Raw genomic sequence first — 22,882 nt, forward strand, 5'->3', positions numbered from 1 at the left:
TTGTTTGAAAAATATCATGTCCTTCGGCATATTTGTCGTTCAATTATTCCATTTTATTGACTTATAATTATGTTTGTCGTATTCCGTAAATTGACACTCACCAATTATGTGAATAATTTTATCACGTCTGGTTGATGTTCGACCGATGAGAAAATTTTCCGGTTTTACATCTCTATAAATTAAGTGACGACTATGCACGTATTCAATCCGATGAAGCTGAATACATTTTTGATGAGGTGGTGGCACGTGTAGGTGGTGTTTTCAAGAGTTTCAGATTGACACAAGACAAAGAAATCATACAAAAAATAAAAAATAAATTGCAATTAGTCAGATATGATGTGAATCGTTTCAAATGGTCTATGTAATTAGTTATGTTTAATAAATTTTAATGGAGGCGGTAGACGAAATGAAGCCAATTTATTATGCATTTGCCCCTAAAACCTTCGCATATTTCGTAGAAGAACATCCATTCATTAATCCTTTTGTACAATTAAAAATGTTTTACACACTTTTTTGTCGTTCTACGAAATATTACTTGATTTTGGTGCACAATTTTGCACAATAATTTGCGAATACATTTTTTTGGTATTAAATTTGTTGTCCATTTCGTCCACCACACACATACTAAACAAATCTACGAAATAAAACATAATACTACGCAAAATGGAAATGCATTCAAATAGAGTTAAACAGTATTGATATACGTATGTTGAATTTGATAAATGAATTCAACGCATGGTTACTACCTATTTAGCAAATGAATATTTATTATTATCATCGAACGGAAAGTCTACTTTGTATTCTATTTGAAATGACACATACACACAAAGAAACAAAAATTATTATGAACAGCTAAAAACATCGAGATACATCTATTGACGCACTAAATTCGATTTAAGAGAAATGTGGCTTATATATATACACACACGCGCGCGTAGCTGGAGTGTGTTCATGCGATCTTTTAAACTCTGAATGTTCGCCATCGCTTTATGGTGTGCGGTTTGCACTAATTTTGCATAGATTCGTGATTAACTGAGAAGAATGTGATAATTGTTGAAAATCGTTTATAATTTGTAATAAAATGGCAATGTTGCATATGATTCATGAAAGCTTGTGGTGTTTTTCAGAAGCAATTAAACTGGATTTGTGCGATTGAATTTGAAGATACAGTGCATGCGAATATAATTTCCGTCGATTCATTTTGAAATTTAAGCGCATACGAAAATATTTTAATTCAATTTCAATAGAATTCAGTTTACACTAAGCTTTACAGAAGCAGAGGTTCGGTCCGCAGAATATTCATTTTATGAAAATGTTGATATTGAAATTCTCTGTATATCACCCAAAACCGAATTAAATTAATTTCTAACATGTGATAGGTAATATCAGAGCGGAACCACAAACTTCAATCGCATTAAATAAGGTATCTTGATGGAAATGTGGTTAAATTTCAACGTTATTAGTTAAAGGATATAGACATATTCGCATCAATTTTATGAAATCTAATGAGATTTTGGTGCGGAATTACAAAAAAATTAATTTTTTGTCTAATTGAATGGGAAAGAGAAAAATGTGTGCAAAATTTGTTTGGAAAAAAGTGAGTGTGTTGAGGTTAAAATACTATTAAAAAAAATTAGGAAAAAAAAGAATAAAATGTGGGATTAGTTGCGTTCGATGGATTTGGTGAAATCATATTAACGTTTATCGAATATAAATATATTGAAGAAGATAAGATACTCGAAAAGTTCAAAGTGTCTTATCTCTCTCATTTCTTTTGTCATTGTTTTTAAATCCAATTTGCGATGCACAATCTTTTCGATTTGCCACGATTCCGAATTGAATTTGCTTTTTTTTCTTCTTTCGAATTCTTTTGAATTTATTTGTTGTGATTTGACAAAAGGGTTCACTTTGTGGACAATTTTGTATAATTTCATTTTGTTTCAGTGATATTTGGTTTGTTTGTTATGTTGTCTGTTTTATACTTACAAGTTGTATTGCTATCATTAGAACTGTCTTCAATGAAAACCTCCGCCCACACAAATCGAATAAATCTTCAAGTGATGGACCAAGTAATTCCATAACAAGTGCATTGTATTTTCCGCACGGCCCGAAATAATATACTTCAGGTACGCCTTCTGCTAGACACACACATTCATCATCATCATCATCATCATCATCAGACAAACGCAGTTTTGAGGAGAGACAAAAACAATATACAGAATGCGCCAAATTTGTGTGTAAACGAGACAGAGATTCATTTAGAGAGCAAACATTTTAGATTTTGTTGCGGTCGGCACCCATTTTTTTTTTCGATGTCGCGTGATATCGATTTTTGTTTGTTTGTTTTCGGTTTTGTTCGATTTGGATAGTATTTTTTTATTCGTTTGAATTTGATAACACATAAAATAAAAAGAAAGAATAAAATTGCAAAAGAAAAAAATAACAAATTATGGTTGTGTAAGTGAAATTCTGTTTAAAGTGCAAAAAATGAGATATCTCGCAAAAGCGGCAACAATGAATGTGTTGTTATTTTCCGCATTGCATGGTAGCAAACGAATGCAATAATGGAGAGGAAACGTGTGCATGAAGAAAGACATAGAGAGAGAGAGAGAGAGAGAGAGAGAGAAAGAGAGAGAGAACATTTACATAGTGGCGTCTATTCTCTGGGTGCGCACATATCTCAGGGTTGAGAATGAGATCAACAGAGAGGGAGAGAGGGAGAGAGATAGAGAGAAAAAAAGAATGAAAAAGAGAATGTGTTGCTCTTGACGTAATAATAAGAAATGAATGAAAATGAGTTGTTGAGATTTTTATCTTTTGCATTTTGGATTCGTATTCCCTAACGCTATTTGCTCGCTTTATGCCTGTGCATTTATTATGGTTTGCAGCAAAACTAAGAACTTCGTATCGATGGTTGGCCTTTGCAGCATGGAGGGCAAAACACTCAAATCAAATCAATTTGTTTTCGGTCGGAAATGTGTCAAGAACACACACCAGCGAATATTGAAAGCGACCAAGTTAAACACCGGGCGCAAAATGATACATGTAACATGAGGAGCGAAGCGCAAAAATGAAGACGAACGATCAAGGTGGAAAAAAATATATAGATAGAACGAGTGGAATGATGGAGTGAAAGCGAAATGGGAAGCATCAGAGAAAAATTATTGGTTTGCCACTGAACTGTTTCATTACAAACACAACACACACAGCAAATATGGGGGTCGGCTCACCGCAATTTCGATTACCATTTCATTTACACATATTGCATAAATGTGGCGTAACATATACATATTCTAACACTTTTTGGCGAATACGTGTCTGCATTTTGTTTGTTTTTTTTTTACCCAAAACCCTAACGTGGCACTTGTTTCGTTTTTTTTTTTATTTTTCACATTTTTTTCTCTTTGGGTTTCATGAATTTCGCTACTTATGATTCGGAATAAATTACCACATTCAACCAAATAAAGATAGCCAATTTAAATAATAGAGCTAACTCTTCGGGTGAATATCATTTTTTGCTGAACTAATGAACAATTTTTACTGAACTTTCGACTATTTGATTATTAGAAGAACATAGTGTTGACGCAAATCCGTCAATTACATGATAAAAATAATTTCGCTTTTAATTCGATATATTCAAAAACATTGCATTAATATAAGGTTTTGGTTAAACGAACACTGATGCATGCATGCAGAATTGTTATTTCATTGTCTATATCGTATGGCGTTAGTTTTTTTACTTCAATGGTTATTCTCTAGGATTTATAATATCAATCAGCATTTAATGCATGACAAAATGAGATTGCCGCATGAAGTGCGAGTGAAGGAGTAAGACAGAAGGGGGAAACAGACAGGGAGAACAGAGCATGCTGAAACGAAAGATGTAAATATTCACAATTTTCATGATTAAATTGTCAGTTGGGTGGCAAAAAAAGTATCATAGGCCGCAACAAAACAATTAGTTTATCGATCACGTCTCCAAGCATTTTAAAATTCGAAATGAATAATTGAATAAAAAAATGTAGTGCTTGAATGACATATATATTGCACACAAATCATCAAATAGTTTCAATATGCACTTATGCATATGTGCTGCACGGTGCACGCATCTATGAATAATAAATCACTTCAGTCATCATCATAATGTATAGATACACTCAACAATGTTATTGTTTTTGGTGAGAGCTTCATAAATCACATATATTCGATAAACAAAAAAAGGCGATAAAATACAATATGAACAATGCATTTAAAAAAAACCGAAATAAATCAAATGCAATCTCTTTGGTTCCATCAAATATGTGACTGATTCGATTACGGACCTTAATCCGATTGTAATCGATTCAGCAAAAAAACGCTAGCCATCAAAGTCAAACTCAATGAAGTTTTTACTATAATTGCAATTGATGCAATCGATTTTGATATGCTTTTTAGCTTCAATAATCACACACGCACACACATATCAAACATTACTATAAAAAAGTTCGAGTTCAAAAAGGAGCAGCACACAGAAAACAAACGAAAACAGGAATATCACAAATTAAATAACAAACCAAAACAAATACTCGATTCATACATCCACGCGGTAGATCAAAAACAGATATATATATGTATATATATATTTTGCAACGGGGGATTTTTTCTTTTTGTAAATTAAATACATAAACCACTTGACGCATAAAAGAGATCATGCGAGATTACAACAACAAAACCAGTTTTGGTTGTGTAATTTTATTTTCGCTAAATTGTATGCAATATCAAAACTACCAAAAACATAAATGTGTTCCGTTTCTTTTTGCGTGCTATTTCAATGCCCATCGAAATGTTGTTAGTTTTGATGATCTGAATCCGTTACTTCAATGCAAATTAAACAAATACACGTGTTGTATCTCAATCAAGGAATCTTTCAGAGTGGAAAGTAAAAAATAAATGAGAGCACATATGCTGTGCAACTCACACAAATGTAAATAAATTTCAATCGATTTGAAAGAACGATTTCAACAGAAACTGTTTTATTTTTTTCGTTATTCAATGCATCGAATTCAGATAAATGGGCCAAACAAATACTGCCAACGGAATGGGAAAAAAATTGGAAATACATCAAAAGCATTTTAGTTTTGTTTGTTCGCTTTTGTTTCGGTTTTCGTTTTGATTCTACTCAAATTTCAAATATATCTTACGAACGGAGATTTTGTCAATTTAATAATTCGAAAAATAACTATAGTTTCTACATCACAAACTCTGTACGGTTAACTCTATCGAATGCACGCCAAATTAGAAATCAAAAAAAATTCACAAAAAAAAAGTTTTTAACGTTCGATAACAACAAAAAAAATCATTTTTTTTCCATCAAAACAAAGTTTAATAGAGATAGAGAGAGAGTCTACAATTAAAAACAAGAATACGTTATGCTCATGAATCATCTTTGTAGGTTCAGAACAAACCTACGAAGATAGAGTGCATTTAAGGGGTTGCGTATTTGATGCCGACACCCAAAACTTACTAGTTGCTTTGCTATCATTATCACAGTCTTCAGTGAAAACTTTCTGCCACATAAATTGAATAAATCTTCTAACGATGGTCCCAACAGTTCTAATACCATTGCATTGTAGCGTCCGCCGCATGTGCCTAGATGATATACACGCGGTATGCCCTCTGCTTATATTGTATTGCATAATGCCCATGCCCATTCATATTTCGAGTATGAATCATCATCATTTGGTTTTTTCGATTTTATTTGTTTCGATTGTTTGTTTGTTTCGTTCGATGTTGAAGAGAGAAAAATTTAATTAAATTGAAAAGTTCAAGACAAAAGCCATAAATGCTTCATTCAATTTATAAGCTACAGAATACGTGTTAATTGCTCGACGTCATTTTATTTTATTATGATATTTTTGCAGAAGATATAGAGAGATAGAGAGTGAAAGAGAGAAAGAGAGCAAAAAAGAGAGATATATGTACATATATATGATATGTTGGGGACAGACATGTGATATGTCAATGTTGTATTACAATTAATATTGAATTTTCAATATTGATCAGAGAGAGAGAGCATAAAGATTATATCAAAATCAAATGGGAACGATGTGTAGATGTATTTGAAAAATAATAAAATATATGTATATTGAAGAGATTAAGGGAAAGTATATTGACGTTTCGAGAGCCGCCGCAAAAGGGAAAACAACAACAACAACAACAATATTACAATTACACAACGCTGTCTTACCGTGTGATCCTAATAATTTATAAAATCTATACTCTAAATGTAGTTGCGGAGCCTTTGACTTCATTGGCTCCATTTTTATTGCTACGTGCTCATTGTTGTAGAGATTTTTGCCTGTAAATAAAAGGAAACAAATGTATAAATATATTAAATCGCATTAGAACATGGCTTCTCACAATTTATAATAGTTTGTTTTGAATTATGCGACATTTTCCATTGCATTGGCCTTAATTCAACGAATAGAATTGGAGCAGATCAAGCGCATTTTATCTGCCAAATGTGAAACACACAGACCTTTAAATCTTTTCCAAAAAAACGGCTCTTGCGATATCACATACTAAGATTAGTCACAGTAACACTTTGAGAGACAAATCATTTGAAAATCTCAATTTCTGATAAGTATAATTGGAATATTTGAGTGATGTGATGATTGGCGGCCTTGTGACGCAATTCGCGCATTTAAATCGTTATCAACGTTGCTCAGGTCACATTATACAATTATTGTTTGCATTTCTTTTTATTTTGCGCTCTACGACAAATGTTTATAATAAGAAAATATGCCAGATTACAGAATCGTAATACAATCCGTCCAGATTGAATCGGGTGATTGCAAGCATTCTTTTTTACATTTTTTTTTTCAAATCGTAAATTACATTTAGATGAAACGGCATCACGTTGATTTTCATCGGTGCAACAAAAAATGACAAATAAAATCGATAAAAATCCATGGATACTGATTGGATTTAACAATTGCTGATCAAATTAGTTCTTTCCTTGAAATGTACGGTGTCAGATCTGGAATGGTTTTTACAATCACAAATATAACCTTGTCGCCATCAAATACATTTCTTACATTTTATGCGATACTGTCATCGTTGTATGAATTCAATGGATTATCGATCGAATTTGCAAATAGTGGATGTGCATTTATCCATCTGACGTTTGCGTGTGCGTGTTAGTTTTTCGTTTTCTTTTTTGTTGCTGACGATGAACAAGCACACACACAAGCCTTGAGATGTAGATTTATATCGACTTTTAGCCCGATTCCAGTTGCTCAATGTGTACGATATCGATTTAAGGGATCCATTTAACGGCAGATAAATACGGTCGATACTTTTCATTGGGATTATTTTCCACAGAATCCGATGTATAAAATTACCATAAATAAATAGGAAAATGTTTTGCTATTGAAATGTTATCATTTGACTTGATGTATTCTCTTTATTTCTGTTGCTTTCATTGTTTGTTTTTTTGTATTTGGTCAAATGAGCGCCATTGTTAAGTAAAAATATATAAAGAGGATTTTCTGCGATGTATTTTTCACTTGCAAAACGGCTCTTGCCATCATTAAATCGTAGACTATTAAAGCGAATTTTTTCTCTCTCTTAAAAAAAAGAAATCATTAGCTACACGATGAAGTTCTACGAAGTGCTTTTTCTCTTGTTTGTATCGCATCAGGTATAAATCGTCTTAAACGAACAAAAACACTCTCAAAGTCAAACAAAATCATTTTCTATGGAAAATACGATAATCAAAACCATTAAAAATAATCTGTGTGTATATTTTTCTTCTAAAAAACCCAGTTTGCTGTTGGTGAATTGGAAAGTTTGAAGCAACGAAAATTCTTGTTGGAAACTCAAGTTCAAACCATTGCACGAGAACAGCAGCAATTAGCTAATCAATTGATTCGAAATGGTGTTCGTCAAATGGAAAATTTTTCAAAACAACTACAAATCACTCAAACCGTACAGACACTGGCTGCAACTGCATTAGCTGCCAAAGGACTTAACGATGTAAATATTGAATGAAAATGCTTTTAGCAGCGTATATTCTTTAAATATCCTTAAATGAATGTTCATCTTCAACCAGATTCAACCAGAAATAATTGCATTTATCTCTAGCTCGTCGTTCATTCACATATCCATCATATATATTTTGCAATTTCCTATTTCAAGTCATTTCCTCCCAGTTGAATAGTTGTTCATTTGCATCTTATCTATATGCCATTTGCCATTTATTTCACACAGTTGAATGGTGTAGAACGTTTTGGTTTATCATCGAACATACGTCAATGTTACCAACTGAATAAGTTCACGTTCGGTGATGCAATTGGTACGGCTAGAACAACGGCCATGCAGTGCATAAACGATAAATTTAATGAAGGCAAAACGATTATGGATAAAGCAATAAATAATATTCGAACAGCGGCTGAGGATATAAACGGCGGTGCCCAATTGATAGCCGAATGCAGTCAATTTACAATTGGATTCCCATCGGTGGCCGGTTTAGTTGCAAAAGTCACATGCCTGACTAAGGTACGATGCGTGTAATAAGATTTTATTCCTTTTTCGTTCGCACCAATTTAAAAAGGCATTAAATATTTTCTTAATTCATGGCAATCCCTTAGGCAGTGCTTAATATGAAAAGTGGAGCCATTTTATTACCCATAAATCTGAGCCGTCGCGTTGTCGAAGCGAATGTTGCAATTAGCACCATTCAATCGGATATAATTAAATGTAATTTGGACATCTTATCAACGATTATATCACAATCAACGAAATCTGGTGAGGCCATTATTGACTGTATCAACCAAAATCAATCAACCAACGGTAAATGATCATCATCTAATCTGTTCTGCCTCCCGTCCTTTCTTGATGAAACCATGAAAACATTTCGAGGTACATTAAATGTACATTTTTATTTTGTTTTCACTGCTGCTGCTGTTTCAGCAATTAATTATTTACTGTCACTGCCACTATTTTATTCGTTAAATAAAAGACCCTCGTTAAATTGCATTGCAAATGGAAAACTATTTGAGAATATCGGATCGCATACATACAAATGTCATTTTTCACACTTACCTAGTCTTAGTTCACCAAAATTACCACAACCAATTTTCTTGCCCACACGAAAATTTGGTCCAACCATCAACATTCCGGATGAATTTACTGAATGCCTAGTCACGGGATACAATCCACTTGAAGACTTTGCTGTTGCACCAGCCGGATTTGTACCGCCACCCCCGCTACTTGTCAGTATGACCTCTGTACGACCACCGGTCGCGGCCGCTCCACTGTAACAAAAAAAAAAACAGAATAGAAAAAAATGAAATAAAAACGATGGAAATACACGCTTTGAATGAGCCAACGCCCCAGGCAACGAATTGCATAAAAAATGAATATTGTCTAAATGGCTATGTGTACTTTGCTCATGGATAAAAAATGCAAGCGATTTTCTTCACGCTCCAAATATTAGGATTGACTTGCTTTATTCAAACAAAACAAAACAAAAAATACAATGAAAATATCAAATAATCCATTTCAGCGAATTCAAAAGGATTGTGCATTGAAGGAGGATAAAACTTTAAACATGCATTAAACATTCATTTCAAATGGATTGAATAGAGAGAAATAAAAATGTTGTCAGCACGACCCAGTAAGCATGCTTTCAAATAGGGACATTCCGATAGTGACATTGTTCTTTCTGTCCAAGGAAATGGATCGAATAGAAAAATGAAGAAGAAGAAAATATATAAGAAACCGAAATTCATGAGGGTTGTTGGCCAATAATAAGTTGTGCTTGATTGACCTCCATGGAAAGGACTTTGGCATTCGATTCGTGTACTGAATTAAATGTATTTTCTGTGTCACAATTCGATGTTAATAAGCAATCGACAGATATACGAAATGTGTGCGTATCGTTGCCTAGTTGATTTATTCCCAGTCATGCCATGAATATGAACGGAAAACAATTGAAATGTGTAATAAATTTGGCGAAAAAACCAGGATGATGGAACGCGCAAGTTTTTATGGCGGCTATTTGCTTTAATGGCTTTCTGTAGTCCAATCGTATCATTTTTCCCAAGCGAATTATTGCTCTGTGTTCGAGAGCATATCATGTAGATATATTTGGCCGGCAGCAGATTGCTTTATTCTGTCGATGAACACACAAAAAAAGCGATCGATTCTAATTTCAGTTATTTTACGCTCGGTTTGGCCTTCCGTTTCACAAAATTCATTATATCACAACGTCTCGTTTGTGGAAATGAAATGTTCAAAAAAAAAAAATCATGAAATTTCTCGCCATTATCGGTTTCAGGTGAAAATCGGTTTCGTGTGGCCACAATTTTCTTCGATCGAACCCACTCTCGATGGCTGTCATCACGTTAAGAGATTCAATTTGCGTGTGAATATTGAATCAATACCATCATTGAACCATTCATCCAACCAACAGTACAGTACTTCAAGCCACTTCACTTGCAGTATAAATAACGTTGGTAATGATGATGACGCTGATGATGATAATAACAATAATCGTTGTTCAAGTATTTCAACGAAAAGGCTTTAATTATTATTCGCAAATGATGTGAAAATATACTGCGAATAGAATTGATTATAACATTGTACAACGATATGGACTTTTATTATTCGATAAAGTAGCGATGTGCTCTTTTTATCCGCAATAAAATGCACATTCAACAGCATGGACCCTTCCATTCAATTCATTTCCGAGTGGATTATTGTTTGCTGAATGATCAAAGGATTAAAATATGGATGCGGTCATACAAGGCTTTTATGATTATTTTTTGTGTTTATAACATGCTCCATTTTTTTTGTCGATGCGTCTCGTGCTCTTTTTGCTCTATCGCACTCTCTCTCTCTTTCACTCGCTCACTCGATCTCATGCTTAATTGGTATTATCATGTTTGAAAAAGGGATGAATGATATCATTTCCACGAGATTGTGATGAGGCTAGTCAAAATACATTGCGTAATATGTCTGCTTTCACATCATCATTGTTTTTAATTCGTACGTGCTTCATCGCATCATGTCTCTTTTATTTATTTATTTTCGCAAACATTTTTCTCTTTCTCTCTCTCTCTCTCTCATATGCATTTGTCTGCGTTGTTAACGATAAATTTAACGCGATATTTTTATGATGAGCTATGACATATAATATCTAGTTTATTATCATTTAATAACGAAATGTGCGTTTCATACATGACATGTATTTTTTCTGATGAAAACGATGTGTTTTTTTTCTTTTTTTATCGCTCTTATACACCGGAAAATGACGCAAAATCGACCCTTTTACTTTTTTGAATAATGTGTGTTGTTGTTGTTATTTTTTTTATGTAGTGAGTGTACGAAAATAGAAAATGCCTTGCCTGTCAATAATAAAAAGCACACAATCACAATTACGAATACATACACGCACGAACACATCGAAATTGTGTGGGAAAACGGCTGTTTTCAATCATTTGCGTTCCATATGAATATTGATTTTATACAATAACTTGGATAAACGAAGCAATGCCAAATTTGCCAACACACCCTTACTCAAGGAAAGCATATTTCGATGGAATATAAAATCAGAGACCAAAATAAGGCAAAATGTTTCACATTTAGCTTTTTCCTCGAATTTCATACTTGTGTTTACAGAGAAGAATACAATGTATTTCGGAGATGCTTTGAATATTTATTTCCAAATGTAATGCTATTGGAATGATTTTTTTGCTTTGTTGTCGGTATGATTGTTATATTATTAGATTCACTTCTGCAATGTATTTTGATTTGGTTCACACCGTTATGATGGTTAAAGAATATTTCAATAAATTGGAAATACAATCTGCAAATGTATGTGTTTTGTGCACATATGAGAACTGTGTGAGAAAACGGCTGATTTTTTTATCATTGCTCCCAAATGAGTATTGATTTTATACCATAACTTCGATAATAATTCAATGTGAAGGCAAATTTGCAAGCACACCCTTATTCAATGGCAAGCATATGTATCGAAGGAGCACGAAATCAGACAGCAAGATAAGGTGGGCTTTTGTTTCACCCTTTCGGTAATTTATTTGCTCCCAATGATTTGTAGCGATGTGATTCTTTCTATTATTCTTTTTTTGTGAAAATGTTTTGTTGTTGTTTTTTTATCGTCTTTTTACTACATTGACACGCGCTATTTATTCGATAATCAGTAAAAATTTTATGCAATGAGAACGGAACACAAAATCATATCAATCACTTTGTTGAATACGGAACTGACACAAAATAATTCATGCTCCATTCGGGTCAGTTGCGCGCGCGACAACAATCATTAATTCTATAAATGAGGCTTATGAATTCCTTCACTTTCAATATCATTTTGGGTCTTACGTTCGTCTATGACATTCAAAGAAGAATCGGTATTATTCTTTGGTTATTTAATTAACATAAAAACCGATATTTGGTTTCACTTTTATTTTTCTTTTGTGTATTTATTTCGGTTGTTCATGGCAATGTTTTTCTCCTCCCTCCCTCTCTCTCTCCCTCTATCGTGTTTTCGTCATGTCGTTTAGCACCATTCAATGGTAAAACGTTCACATTGAAGCTTTAAAGGTATCTCATCGATTGTTGTACACACGATAAGCCGCTTATTTAGAAGTCACATGAATTTCAGTTTAAATGCTGTAAATGTGAACGTCATCAAACATGCGACGAGACGGCTCACACAACACAGAGTGAAATGAAGACGAGAAAAAAGATCCACCAACACATACATTCGCTACACTAACAAAAAAAACAACCATTTTCAAACTATATCATTTCAATGCGATAAAAATAGATTTCCAATTAAATTGTCGTTTCTGGTGGATTTATTGTGCACGGGAACTATAAAACGGAAAACACTTTTGAGAAGAGAATGAAAAAAAAGCGAAACTAAAATCACTTGGTGGTGATATTAAATGTGAAAATCTTAGTTTTACTTTCAATTGTGCGAATTTTGACGTCATTGCAATTCAAATTAAATATTTCATATTTAATCTACAAATGGAAAGAAACTATCATCAGCTACGACAGATGTTGTGAATGTGTTTTTATTTTGTTCGTTTTTTTTTTCAATTCGTGTGGGGTACCTACACAGAATCGATGGGCGACACTTTGTGTAAACGTTTTGTGATGAAATTCATATTGTTCACAAACGACAATGTGAATATGAAAAAAAAGTATCAACTCGAGCCGGAGAACAAAAAATCAGATGAACTTAATCAAAAATTCAGAATAAAAAAAAAACAAACAAACAAAAGAGCGCTTCATCGATTTGATTCTTGTGTCATTGTGTGTACGAAGATATGAATTCGATTACAAATGGCAGATTTTCCATCAGTATTGGAAATGATATTACATTTCAAATGTGTGTTTTCGTTTTCAATAAACTTGACTTGAAATGCGAAATACACACTGATTTCATTTCCGTTTTCAATTTCTAGTGTGTTGTTCAGACGATTTTTTTTATTTTAATTTTACGATTGGATAGTGTTGTCATCGTCCACTTTCAATTTCCGTGCAGAACGTTCTCATTTCGAATGCAAACCGTTCCGAGGAAAAAAGGTCGATAGAAAAAGTTGGAAATCTATGTTCTTGGAAATGTGATTCTCATCATTGCGCTGTGATGAAACTTTATCGCTCTCGTTTCGAAAAATTGCCAACGGTTGTTGGGTAGATTTATTCGCGGTTCATTTATCCACCTTATTTCGAGCACTCGAGTTGAAAACATTGCTCTCTGCTACCAAGTTAATCGTTAAGCACATCACAAGAGTTGTAGATGATACGATGAACAAAATATTGGCATTCAAGTGCCAGAGGTAAGAAAAGTAGAAAAAAAAACACATCAATAATGCTATAGCATGGTATATGCGACGTCGTTTTTCTCCACATTAAATTGAATTGATCGGATGGTTATTCTTAATTCACAGAACAACATCAACAACAACGAGAGACTTTATACACTATTAATGGTTTGATGTATTTTTCATGTACACCATATTAAAGTTTAATTATTTCATTCGCAAGAACTAAAACACCTTGACCACACACTTTAACTTTCTTACGTCGAATCGTTATTGGATTTATTTATTTTTTTCGTTTAAAATCAGGTGTCGTTGGCGTTCCTACGACATTCGATTAAATAAACTTTCTTGTTAAGATCCTGCTCCATAAATAACACTAAATCACAATAATGACGCAGATTTATTTGCAAAGTTTTTCAAATGAATCATCCAATAATCTCTGCGCTTGATGATTTGAGAAGAAAAAAACAACAACAACAACAAAAATAATACAGTTTAAGCTTTTTCTGAAAAAACTTTTTTTCCGATTAATTGGTTTATCATGGAAATTTTAAAGCATAGTCTCTAGCTTGTTTAAAAATGTCCATTTCGGTTTCAAAAATTACATTTAAAAAAAATGTATTGTATTCGAAGTAAACTTGATACCCGAGTAAATGAGACGAAATAATAAAACGATTTCCAAATCAAGCGGAAAATACAACAATTTGCACGCTTTTTTTCTTCTTTTTGAATAGAAAAGTAAGCTTTTTTGATATTTGTTTGTGATGTATATTTGTTTTTAGCACATTGTTTTCGAACGTAATAAAAATTCAATGCACGCGTTGTTATCCATGCCACAAAACAAATCCAACTGAAGACACACAAAATCGAACGAATGTTAGTTGAAGACAAATTTCCAGAGCGCCCGCAAGCCGACTCTCTGCTCATTTTAATATTCCATTGTATGTGCACATTGTTATACACACCGTCATAAATAACAACTATTTTTATATCTTTGTTGGTGGTGTCTTTTTTCGTTCAATGTTATTTCGTATCATAACATTTATTAAGCAGATGCATAATGTGACCAGCTATACGCGATCAATATTTGCCTTAGTTTTTTTTCTGTGTTCTTTCTCTCTTTATTTTTATCATCCAGTTTGTGTGTGTGTGTGTGAGTTGGCGTGTTGTGTATGTATGGTGCGCGCCCAAAACAGAGAATCGAGAAACGAAATGGAATATCGTCTAGTATGTAAATATATGCTTCAATGATATGATGAGCGACGCGGAATATTCAATACACGCGACTACAAGACGATTGGTCACATTTGAAATGCGCACATGTTCTTCATTATTATTAATTCGTTTGGTTCTATTTAGTATTCGGTAGTGTTGTTAACTTCGATTTCTCGTGCGTTGCGGCTGTATGATGTGTTTCATGTGTATGCAAACAAATGACGCTGTGAATTTTATGCATATATGTATATACACAAGTTCGGTCGATGATTGGTGTATATTACAAACGATGTAACAAGCGAAGAAGACATTTCAAATGCGCACACCATTCAAGTGCTAAATAATTCGTTGATTAGACGCGTGAATAATTGTTTATGTATACAACATACTTGCATCTATTATTCGCACACGCCCGCCGCATTTCAACTGGCATTTGGCGCAAGGCATGTATGCTGTATGCACATCATTTGCAAAATGTTACCTCGTTAAAATATATGCAACAGCGCATATTCAAAATTCGAATAAATAAAATTCGATGCACTGCTTAAAACATTTGTAGCATATTCGAGATTGTTTAAGCACCGAATTGTTGCAATGATGTAAATGATGTAAAAGATGTAAATTGGACCCGGATGCCTCGGAGAAAAGAATTCTGTGTGTAGGAAACCCAACTAATTTCATTCTAATTGAAATGAAAAATGTTTATTTGCGGAGTGGGGTGTGTTCATTTTTTATCTGAAATCACGTGGTTCTACATGAACTTCGGTCACATGACAGATTCGTCTATTTTGAATTTATTTTTCAATAAACATTTGTTTGCATGCAAATTATCATCGTTGACGTATTTTGTTGTCAATGATTCACCATCTGGACAGAAATGTGTATGGTTGAAGGAGTAATCCTGAATTGTCGTCATCAATGCTTAGATGCGAATGTGATTAAATAAAAACACAAAAATAATGTCCAAATTGAGGTAGCGAATGCGATTGATAGCGTGCCTGAGATTGAATTAAATGAAGCGCATTGTCGTGCACACATAGGCCACAGTATGATAGATGAGCTCTTGAAATTGGGTTAAATGTTTTCGTGTCACATGCATGAAAACACACAAACAGCAACGAAAATCCAAAGTACAATGTCAAAAATGACATTTAAACCGCAATAAACTTTAGCTGGTGGGCATAACAAGTACATCAAATGCAAATATTGTGAATACGATTGACCGACCGGAAGCATGCCAAGATAAAAACCAACACGAACCAACGAAAATAATAACAATAACAAGGAGCTTCGTTTGTTGAGGTGAAGAAACACATATTAAAATTACGTTCAATATTCCAGCCACTTCTAGCCAATCCATTTTTTTTAAAATAAACACTAGACATATGCGGTGCAAATAATTTTGCTCGATACAAAAATAAGCGAATACTGAAATGGTATAAAAACTGAAAAGAAATTACCTTGTTTGTCGACTCATTTCACGATCGCGGTATGGTATATTCGTGCTGAATGGTATATTATCTGTATACATACAGATCAAATTGGTTGTCAGTTGTTGTTGTTTCTTTTTCAACAAACAAAACTATGCGTTGACTGGCTTATATTATTCCTTGGATCTTCTTCTATCTCTGAAGCGCACCGGTTTGCAAATTCCTTTGACTCTGACTCTTTTGGATTGTTGATGCGAACGAAAATAAAACTCCTGATGAATTGATCGAGTAATTCCACAAAAAATCACACCACATATACCACGCACATATAGAAACAGCACACACACGGCACACGCACAGAAACCATCGAGAAAGCCGACACCGTAAATTTTATCGTATTGTCCAACTGTAAATATAAGACGCCATCACCGTTGCTGTTCTTTTGATAATTTTTCTTTTCTTTTCTCTTTCTTTTTTTTAATCTTCGGCAAACAATACACACTTAAACAATTTCTGCTACTGCATTTATTTCTCTCTCTCTCCCTCTCTCTCTCGCTTGCGCGCGTATTTATTTATTATAATATTTTTTGTTTCGTTGCGCACCACTCTTTTAATTCACTGTTAAACGGTTCTTTTTCACCAAATGTTTGCATTACAACGGTCGCACATTGACAGTTCGATTGATTCGCATGGAAACAGTGAAGAAACTTTTTGATTTTCCCATTCAAACTTTATTTATTTTTTGTTGTTTTGCGTTCGTTTATCTGATGAGATAAGATCGATGCGCCAATAAAATGAAATTCTGTCCAATTTGGTTTCTTTACATCGAACGATTCTGATTTTACGCCGTTGATTGCTGTTGGTCGTTTACTTCTGCAAAATTCTTCTTCTTTTTATCCACTTAGTCTGTGATTCTGAATAAGTTGAGACCTGTTTCCTCTGCACACCGACTGGAACAAAAGAATATGAAAAGAAAATACAGAAAAAAAATAATTAGCACTAAACGTCTTCGGTTGTTGTTGTTTTGTGTTTTTGTGTTTTTTTTTTGCTGCATTAATTAATGGAAAACTATGACACAAACAGGTAAAGTAATCTTTCATTGGTATTTATATTTTTAAATTGCTTTCTTTTATGTGAACAAATTTCATATTTGAGTTATTTGTATGGTTTCGGTCGACAAGAACAACACATGCTCAATGGGACCAAATGGCCTCTCCATTATATTATTGGATTTTTGTGCTGCTATTGTTGCTGTTTGTTATTTCTTTTTTTGGACGAGTTGTCGGTGTGCTGGGCCTGATCGTCTGCAAAACGATGCATGCAAAAACAGGCACAAGCACGCAAACAACGGAAACTAATAAAAAAAACTGTCCAATAATTCATTCACATACAGACACAAACACATGTGTGAGTATATATTTGAGAAAAGAAACAAGTATCATTCCATTTTGTTCGGTTCGGCTGCTTTTCGCCTTAATTATCTACTTTTCTGATAGTCACAGTTGTGCAAAACACCTTTTGTAACTTAAGCACATCAATGACCCGATACATATGTGTATGTACGTTTGTATATTCATATTCGTAATGCATCTCTATTCAACGGCTGTTGTTCGATCAAAACAATCGACTTTTGCTTCGACTTCTATTCCCTCTTTGTTGTTCATTTTCTTCACATTGGCGTGGCAAACGCATTTCAAGGCACAGAGATAGCGGAAAGAACGAGAAGAAAAACTGAACAGACAAACACACATGATATCATATATATATATATAACATTGGACTGAGGGCGATCCGTACGCCTCAACACATTCAAGACAACTGGTGCCAATTCCAAAGAAAACGGAAATATTTTTTTATATTTCTATTCGATTTATATATATTTGTAGTGCAGAGTAACTCGCATCAACGGCGTCGACGACTAAGATTACAATGTTGCTGTAGAATCATCATCGTTGCATGAGAGCTCTGAGACCGAGCCCGTTGTCAGCATGCATAATGCGAGAGACAGAGTGAAAGATCTGTGTGATTTATTTGGTTTGGTATGTGTTTGGTTGGGTTTGCACATGAATCATAGCCCATTAAGTTTGAACATTTTGCCATTTTACTTAAAATGAAAATCAATAGGCCTTAAACCACCAGCAACGACAATGGGGCTTTTTTTTGTTCGAATGAACATACCAGGTAAACATGGTAGAAATCGATATTTTGTGTTGTAGTTTGTTTTAGGGAACACAACCCATTGAATTGATACCATATTTCATTGAACTGTCTACTCAATCGAAAGCAATGCCAGTTTGAGCGTTAAACATTGGACTTATATTGGTTCAATCGAACACATTCTGTACATATATGTATCGATCAAGAGCCACATGCATGCGGGCTAAGCCCAACAAAGACATATGCATCGACTACACACATTGTTGTGAAAATGTCGTGCGAATCACATTAGCATAAGATAGGCGACGAAAGTACTCTCAGCCAAGAGTTTTATCTCTTTCATTTCTATCTCGGTCTCGATGTGGCTGTTGCCATGTAAAATGACATTTACAAAATGAGGAGGTCTTCTACCTACGACCACGACGACAACAACGGCAGGCTTCAATGCTGCACATGAGTCGACAACTTTTGAAATGATGATCAATTTACTGTACACAAAAATCTCATTCGTTTCAAATGACATTGCATATAGATACCACATCTTCTGGCGTACGTTTTTTTTTTGTTCCAATGAATTCTATGTTTTCTCTCGATTTTCTTCGCAGTAAAATCTTTGCACGCATGTGAAATCGTTGCCCATTTGTTTTTTTTTTATTTGGGAAAGGAACATTTTGCGTTATCAAATGAGACCGTATCATTTACGCACAAGAGAAAAATAAATGATCGAAAAATTTGAAATGTGATAAGATAATGCCCCATTAGAAATGTATAATCAGGCATGTTGCTAACAATGCTCCGGACGGATAAATATTTGCACATACGAAAAATTGCCATGCGAAAAAAAACAACAACGGTTTTACCAAACTCTTTTGAATTCTAGCCTAAAGTGAATTACGAATTCTCAATAGAAGATTTTAGTGGAAAATACCAAGTGGGTTTCAAATGATAATTAAATATATCGAGCATAATTGCAAAACATTATTGCATGCATAACCAAATGCCACACAAAAGGGCAGACACACACATATTCTATGTATTCATTACTTCATTAACATTATATTCATGTGTTGCGTTATCGCTGGCCTGTGTGTCTTTGTTTTGTGGCCAAAGTGCTGCATTGATAAAAGTTCGAGCCAGCAACAAATTTCCATTGTGCGTGATATAGTGTGAATGGTTTGTGTGCTGCATTGTTGTTTTCGTGTGTGTGTGCTTTATTTTTTTTTTATTTCGCTCTCAGTGAATGAACCTTTTTCAGATAATTTGCAATGGTTAATGAAAAAATAGTTTTGGTAGCTTGGTTAGCAAATGGCACAAACATTTTTGCTTGTGGTGCCGAAACTTTTCTGGCCGCAACTCTTGCATACAGTTCGTCATTTTCGTGTGTATTTTCGAGTTGTTCGAGTACATTTTTGACTCGAATTCACTTGGGTAAAAGATTTCATTAAAATAAATGCCAATGAACAATGGTTTTTGAAGTTTCAACTTCAAAACGAAACTATTTTGTGAATAGCTTGCACCACTGAAATTTATTCTATGACCTCGTAAAAATGTGGATGAAATCAACAATAAATCGTAATAATTTATATAATGACTGCTTTGTGAGTGTTGTTTTTCTCTTGTTCGTTTCGATCACAACGCTTTGTTCATTCGCAACCACAAACGATTGTATGATATGATTTAGAAAAGACCAAAAAAATATGGCAAAAATTGAAGCAGCACTGGTGTATGTGATTGTATGAGTGTGTATGCGACACACACGGCTATACATCATACATAAAATCGATATATTTTTTTACATATTTGCCATACAAAATTACATATACAGTGTAAGTAACAAAACCGGTTACTTTTTCATGTTTCTTCCGTTTCTCAATTTATTTTGAGGGTAAACGCTTTGAAATAACAACAATAAATACACGAGTATTTTTTTTTTTTTTAAATATATCACATTTCAGTATCAACACCGACTCACACAAAAATGACAGATTCATTTTTCATGGACGCGCTATAAATTGCTACTGATGAATTCATTTAAATTTATCTATTATTATTTTATGACTTGATACTCTCTTGCTGTATTAATAAATAGCAGTCCGGACCATGAAAATTGAATTCCGGCTTTTTTTTATTATTTATTTATTTTTTCATCCATTAATAAACACATAAATATCTTTATTTCAATATTAGTGCGTCAATGCAATTTTAAATCCAATTATGTGTCGTTGTATGTGAAATAGCTTAAAAAACCCTTTTATTTCGATACAAAGCGTTCAGTTGTAAGAATACTAGATATATAAAAATAATCGACCCCTTCCACTTGCTACATCTGTCTCGTTCTCTTGCCTTTCATGCCGTCTCACTCACTCCGAACGCACGCACACATCTGTTTGTGTGACTGAAAATGCCGGCCGTCACACACAAATACAATTACAATAAAACAAGTCAGCCGAACGGTGTTCGATTTTATTTTAGTCGAATAACAATAACAACGACAACATAATGTGATCACACAAAGGCACTATCTCGCCAAAGGTAGACATAGCGTGCGTCATTGAATTAGAGAGTTTTCATTGTGTTTACACATCCAAAGTGGCTCGTATGAGTTTTGGTTGCAATAGGTACATCGATTTTTAACAAGAAACACTTAATTTGCCATCTATTTACATTGATTTTGATAAGAAAAAGCACATTTTTCACCCGAGTAATGTGGCGGGTGCTTTGTCATTGTCGGTTTTTCAAATAATTTATATTCCAAATCGATAATAATCAGTCGATGTAGTTAGAAAAAGCAGGTCATTTGATTATACATAAATCGTTCAATAAAAATTACGAAAAACGTATATTGCTGCGATTAATTGAGCCTGCAAAATTGTGATGAAGTCATGAATCAGTCGAATGAAATTGCCGAGAAAAATAAAATGAATAAAAACGATGTCGTCAACGTCGACCGACAATATCCAATTTTGCTCAGATTATCAAGAAGAAACAAAAGCGATAGCAAACAATGAATAACGACTCGGCTCGGCTGGAGTCGCTGTTTCTATCAAATTGGTAGCCGGATTGCGATTCGGTACTTATCGGGCAAAATTAAATAGTTTTTCGTTCTGTTTACACATAAAATGGATGGTGAAAATGACCCTAAATGTGTGTCACTATGTGCACATTTTGTTTCATTCTTTTCATTGGCAATTGTCGTCGTCGTCGTTCTTTTTCTCATTCGCATGCCATCTTGAACATCAACCTTCACGATTTCTTCAGCCAAACGCAATAAATTCATGTTCAGCATTAAAAGACTAAATTGTTGTGTGCCTTTTTTTGCGCAATGTGTGCATGTTATGTCACTTCGATGTAATTTCATTTAACGATGAAAAGCATTCAGATGCGCTAATAAACAACAACAAACGAACCGAGCAATAAAACGGTGCGGATTACTGTACTGTAGTCATCATTGCGAGCAATACGAAAATTTTCAATCAGTTAAGAATTGCTTATGAAGAAGAACGGCTTTGCTGAAACAATGTGTACAGCAAATGAATAAGAATGATGATGTATATAGATTCTTCTGTGTGTATGCTGTGGTGCCGCGTATGCGACTGTATATGTACACATGATCAGCGCGTTGATGAGACGGGATGCGATGTGAAGTGGAACGGTTTATGAACGCAAGCGAGCGAGCAAAGAAGACACAACATAACGAACACAAAAATCACACAAAAATGATAGCATTTAATGTAATTATTTCAACAAATTATGTACTCGTATCGAGTCTGCTGCTGCTTCTTTTGTGTGTTTCTTTCATCGTTTCGGATTGTTTACGTGGTATTTTGCCGGTTACTTCAAACCCAATTACCAATGCCGTATGCGGCGACACAAACACAAATCGCTCACAGACAAAGAGAAAATAGCGTAAAACGCATTTGTTTTTAATGAGTGCAAGTAGAGCAATAACAAAATGACGAGTTTCCAAAAAAAAACCAAACTCAGTTTTGCATTAGACATTCATTACATTGTATTTTAATGAATTTCTATGGTTGCAATTGTAGAGCGTGTGAGGGAGGGGATGGTTAGAAGGAAGAGATATAAAATGGATGATGAAAATAGTCAACATGAAAATATTCCAAACTGAATTTCAATCAAATATCAGCAAACAAATGTTTGCTGCAATAAATTCTGGTTTTGAAACGAGTCATTCAAATGGTTTAAGTTGATTTTGTATAACTCTGGAATTAACATAAATTCTAA

The 22,882-nt window shown here is 34.0% G+C and overlaps 2 protein-coding genes across 12 annotated transcripts in view; one reads left to right on the forward strand and one right to left on the reverse strand.

The window, feature by feature from the left end:
- The window catches only part of LOC116349160 (casein kinase I), a 31,008-nt gene that overhangs the window by 6,088 nt on the left and 2,038 nt on the right, over positions 1-22,882 (reverse strand). For 7 of the 11 annotated variants that reach the window (XM_031780466.1, XM_031780457.1, XM_031780467.1 and 4 more), the window contains exons 2-6: positions 16,514-17,433; positions 9,085-9,296; positions 6,227-6,337; positions 5,504-5,658; positions 102-216 (exon numbers count right to left, since the gene is read on the reverse strand). In XM_031780466.1, coding sequence (XP_031636326.1) covers positions 102-216; positions 5,504-5,658; positions 6,227-6,337; positions 9,085-9,296; positions 16,514-16,584 — 664 coding nt within the window. In that variant the 5' untranslated portion in view covers positions 16,585-17,433. Of the gene's footprint in view, positions 1-101; positions 217-1,986; positions 2,139-5,503; positions 5,659-6,226; positions 6,338-9,084; positions 9,297-16,513; positions 17,434-22,882 lie in introns of all 11 variants that reach the window. The other 4 variants (XM_031780458.1, XM_031780465.1, XM_031780459.1 and 1 more) reach the window with 2 other exon arrangements.
- On the forward strand, positions 7,559-9,035 carry LOC116349162. Its single transcript, XM_031780468.1, has 4 exons — positions 7,559-7,681; positions 7,807-8,016; positions 8,251-8,538; positions 8,631-9,035. Exons 1-4 carry the CDS (start codon positions 7,637-7,639, stop codon positions 8,838-8,840), a joined length of 753 nt encoding a protein of 250 aa, XP_031636328.1. The 5' UTR covers positions 7,559-7,636; the 3' UTR covers positions 8,841-9,035.

Source organism: Contarinia nasturtii, unplaced genomic scaffold (genome assembly GCF_009176525.2).
Source record: "Contarinia nasturtii isolate CC-2019 unplaced genomic scaffold, AAFC_CNas_1.1 Cnas_scaffold_2806, whole genome shotgun sequence".
NCBI classification, from domain to species: Eukaryota; Metazoa; Arthropoda; class Insecta; order Diptera; family Cecidomyiidae; genus Contarinia; species Contarinia nasturtii.